The 3,783-nt window shown below is 37.6% G+C and overlaps 1 protein-coding gene across 2 annotated transcripts; it reads right to left on the bottom strand.

The window, feature by feature from the left end:
* Window positions 1-311: 311 nt before the first annotated feature.
* Window positions 312-3,382, bottom strand: LOC131037261 (pentatricopeptide repeat-containing protein At5g66631). 2 transcript variants are annotated; one of them, XM_057969332.2, is made up of 3 exons: window positions 2,771-3,382; window positions 1,100-2,584; window positions 312-924 (listed from the first exon to the last, which is right to left on the bottom strand). In XM_057969332.2, the coding sequence occupies exons 1-2, from the start codon at window positions 3,186-3,188 to the stop codon at window positions 1,182-1,184; spliced, it is 1,821 nt and encodes a 606-aa protein (XP_057825315.2). In that variant the 5' UTR covers window positions 3,189-3,382; the 3' UTR covers window positions 312-924; window positions 1,100-1,181. The 2 variants fall into 2 exon arrangements, with proteins under 2 accessions (XP_057825315.2, XP_057825314.2); XM_057969331.2 differs by having other exon boundaries at window positions 1,100-3,382.
* Window positions 3,383-3,783: the final 401 nt, after the last annotated feature.

Here is a 3,783-nt window from a genome sequence, read left to right as displayed (position 1 = left end):
GATAGAGAGATTTTCTGTCCTAGATGTGAAGCACGTTGTCCTTAGGAATTGGAGACTCTGCAAAATAAACATTAGTAAATGAAAAACATTTTACAAAGAGCAAATATCCTTCCAAAGAATAGATAAGGATCCCTGGAAGTGAAGAAGGTCTTCATGAGAGAAAACGCATGAACCCTTATCCCTGTCACAGCCTTGATTTGCTAGCCAGTCTGCCAATTGACTGGCTTCTCTATAGCAGTGCTTTAATTCATGTCTCAGGTATATATCAATATTCAAATTTGTAAAAGTTAAATTTTTGTGCAACCTTTAAAAATTGTAAAAAGTTAACACAAAATACCCACAATTAGGAAACTGCACAACAAGGGAGGAACCCAGCTGACAGAGTTTATCAGTTGCAGAAATGGCATGACGTGGCATATATTTTTTTTTTGAGAATTCATGCTAAGACCCCTTAAATTGATAATACATAAAGAACCCACTTGAGGTGTTAACGCATATTCCCTGAACTAGACTGACAAATTCCACAGGTAACCCTAAGCCTTCTACAAAGACCTTAGTCCTAGACATGTGGAGCATAGCATTTGTTTGCCAAGTTAGCATTAGGTTTCAGCATGAATTAAAAAACCCAAAATAATTACTAATAATATGCTCAATACAAATCATGATCTGCAAGAGAAAGAGACGAGTGTTTCTGAAGCCCCAAATTGTCCTAGGTACACAAAAATGTTATTGACCACTACTCATACAATGATTTAGTTTAACACAAAAAATAAATATCAATTCCCAACATATTTGGCAAATTATTTGGTGTTACAATTCACCGCATACTTAATTGCCAGAGAAAAAGAGCATCGTATTCCCTCTTTGGATTTTTCCTTTAGTGAGAGTGGAGGTGCAGGGTAGCGAGCTATATCAGGAGCACTCCTACAATTTTTTTTAATTACATTAACCAATTTTGAATAATTTGAAGTGAAATAGCATAAGGATCTGAGATTAATCAGACAAACATATATTTATGACAGGATTACATAATCTACAGATGATAGAGATCTGTTGAGAAAACAATAAGGCATGTAGATTCAAAAGGAGAGAAATTTACTCTTGCATGATGCAGAAGGAAAGCCATAGACTGATGTAAGGAATGGCGGTTTCCAAAGATCAGCATCTAATCAAAGCTCAACTTATAAAAAGCTTCTGGAAACAATATCATATATCAGCATTAGATCTCCACCGCTCGCCTTCCATATACTGCCAGGCAAGGCCTTAGGTAAATTAAGTCCCTCTTTCTCATATTCATCCTCTACATCTGCTGCCTCTCTCAACTTACCCTGCGTCCAGAGACTATTCACCAGTAGGGTTTTGGTTTCAGCATCAAGCCTCATATTTGTACTTTTCATGTCTTCAAAAAGCCTGAATGTTAGAGCTGCTCTCTCATTCTCACAGTATGCGTGGATAAGAATCCTATAGCAATGAGCATCTGGCTTACCACCACTCTGGTTGATCCATTGAAAAAGAAGCTGCACTGTTTTTAAATCACCTGCCCTTCCAAAGTCCTGCATTAGAACGGTAAATATCTGAATATCTGGGCAGATATTGGCAAGTATCATTTCCTCAAGAATATCCTTAGCTTTTAACCCCTGGTTACATTTCACAAGAGTATGAATCAGAGATGAATATAGCAATCTGTTGGGTTTCAAACCAAATAATTTAATCTCTTTGAAAATTCTCAATGCTGCATCTGGATACATTGATATACCATAAGCCTCAATTATCAATCTCATTGTGCTTACTGACAACTTTAATTCTTCTGACCTTGCCTTCAAAAGCAAGCGATCTACTGCTTCAGCTTTCCCTTTACGTGCCAACATCACAGCCATTCTCGAGATTGTATATATATCATGTGCAAATCCTGGCTGGTAAGCAACCCAATGGAAAAACTCCAAAGCTACATCAATTTTCTTAAATGCCCTCAAAACCTTGCACACCAATCTAGTATTCCACACAAGATTCGCCTTCTCAAGAGAAATAATTGTTGCATCATTCCAATCACTCAGGGCACTTGCTAAGGCATTTGGATTCAACCAGGGTTTCAAATTCTGACTAGGTTCCCCTGAATTATCTCCACTGTCATCTTCACCATAACCATCGACATCACCATTGTCATTGTCATCACTATCAAGATCAAACATTTGTGATATTCCAAGAGCCTCAATATTAGCATCAGGTAAAAGATAGCTCACAATCTCCTCGGCCTCTTCCTCCAACCCTGCATCCTTCAAAATCCTCACAGCAGAAATCAATGCTCTACTAGGCAAAACCCCATCATTTTGCATCTCCCGAACAAGCAATCTCATTGACTCCACATCATTCATTCTAGCGAACTCTTCCACCAATAAAGTGTACTGTTTGGCAGTATGTTTGACCCTCAATGTGGGTAATCTCTTAAACACCTCAAATGCCTCATTCAACTTACCCAATTTCAGAAGGTGCTTAATAAGGACAGTATATGTCCTAGCATTAGGAAGAACACCAGCCTCAATCATCTCCAAGAAAAGGCTACCCACTTCACTATACCTACCCCTCTCTGCAATCATATCAATATAAATATTATAAAACTCTGCATTGGGTTTTAGAGGTTCTTCTTTTTCTTCTTCTTCATTCATTTTCTTTTTCATTTCAATCCAAATATTTTCTACCCCTTCAAAATTTTTAGCTCTGGCATTCCAGTGCAATAAATCCATAAAACTGACAGAAACCTTTTTGTACTTACCAGATTTGATTTCTTCGACCATGCTCTGCATTTGTTCCACCTTTCCAGCATCGCTGAGCACTTTTATAATTGAGTGGTGTGTGTAATGATTGTTGTACAGCTCCGGCTTGGATTTCAACCATTCGGTGAAGCTTAGAGCTGTGAGTGGCAATAGTTTACTAGTGCGCAGGGCCTGTGATACAACGAAGGTGTCAAGTTCAATTCTCTCCAGAGCTTTTGGTAATGAGGGTGTCCAAGGTTTGTAGTGAAGTAAAAGCCGAAGCCTGTCAATGCGTTTTGCTCTGTGAAAATAATGGGATGCTTTGTTGATTTGCGGGGCATGTAGGGTGTTAGGGTTATTGATGTTAAGTGAATATGAGTGAAATGGGTTGATGTAGTTGTTCAAGGGTTTTCTCTTGCACATAAATTTTGCGGCCATTGAAACTGTGAGAAACAGTAATTTATAAGCATAATTTTGTAGGCGAAAATAAATATTGCTCCCTTCCTTCCAGCTGAACGGTCATGAAAACCGGAAGAACAGAGCCGATCAAAAACCACAAGCAGTGTATACTAGGAAGCATTCAAAAATACCCTACTCACCACTAAATTTTACCCAAATTAAAGAAAGAGACCGCCTTTGTTAATGTTTATTTTTTAAGTAGTTATAGATATGAGGATTTTATCCGAAAGCCTACATTTCGAGGTGTATTTGAATTAGAAAAACAAAAGTTAGTAGGTATAAGAGTATAATATGTTAAATTATATATAGGGGAAAGGAGTTAGTATTGGACATAGCTAATTTCGTGCATCTTAAGTTTTTAAACGGTTCATTCGATTTTGACCTTTTTTTTTTTTTTTGGTATGCTACTTAACTGATTAAAGCTATTGTTTTGGCTTGTAGGTAGTAAAGATGCACGTTGTGGAATTCGTTATGTTCCCAAAGGTCAAAAAGTGGTCATTTCGAAGTTTGGTCCAATACATAATCACTTGTGCGCCAATAGTAGATAACTCAAAATAGCTAGTAGTAGTGGACA

Source organism: Cryptomeria japonica, chromosome 5 (genome assembly GCF_030272615.1).
Source record: "Cryptomeria japonica chromosome 5, Sugi_1.0, whole genome shotgun sequence".
In the NCBI taxonomy this organism is placed as follows: Eukaryota; Viridiplantae; Streptophyta; class Pinopsida; order Cupressales; family Cupressaceae; genus Cryptomeria; species Cryptomeria japonica.
The sequence above is the reverse complement of the archived record's forward strand: the minus strand, read 5'-3'. Positions and strand labels throughout refer to the sequence as shown.

Bases quoted from the DNA above. Each gene is read 5' to 3' on its own strand.
- LOC131037261 (XM_057969331.2), bottom strand. From the start codon at position 3,188: ATGGCCGCAAAATTTATGTGCAAGAGAAAACCCTTGAACAACTACATC.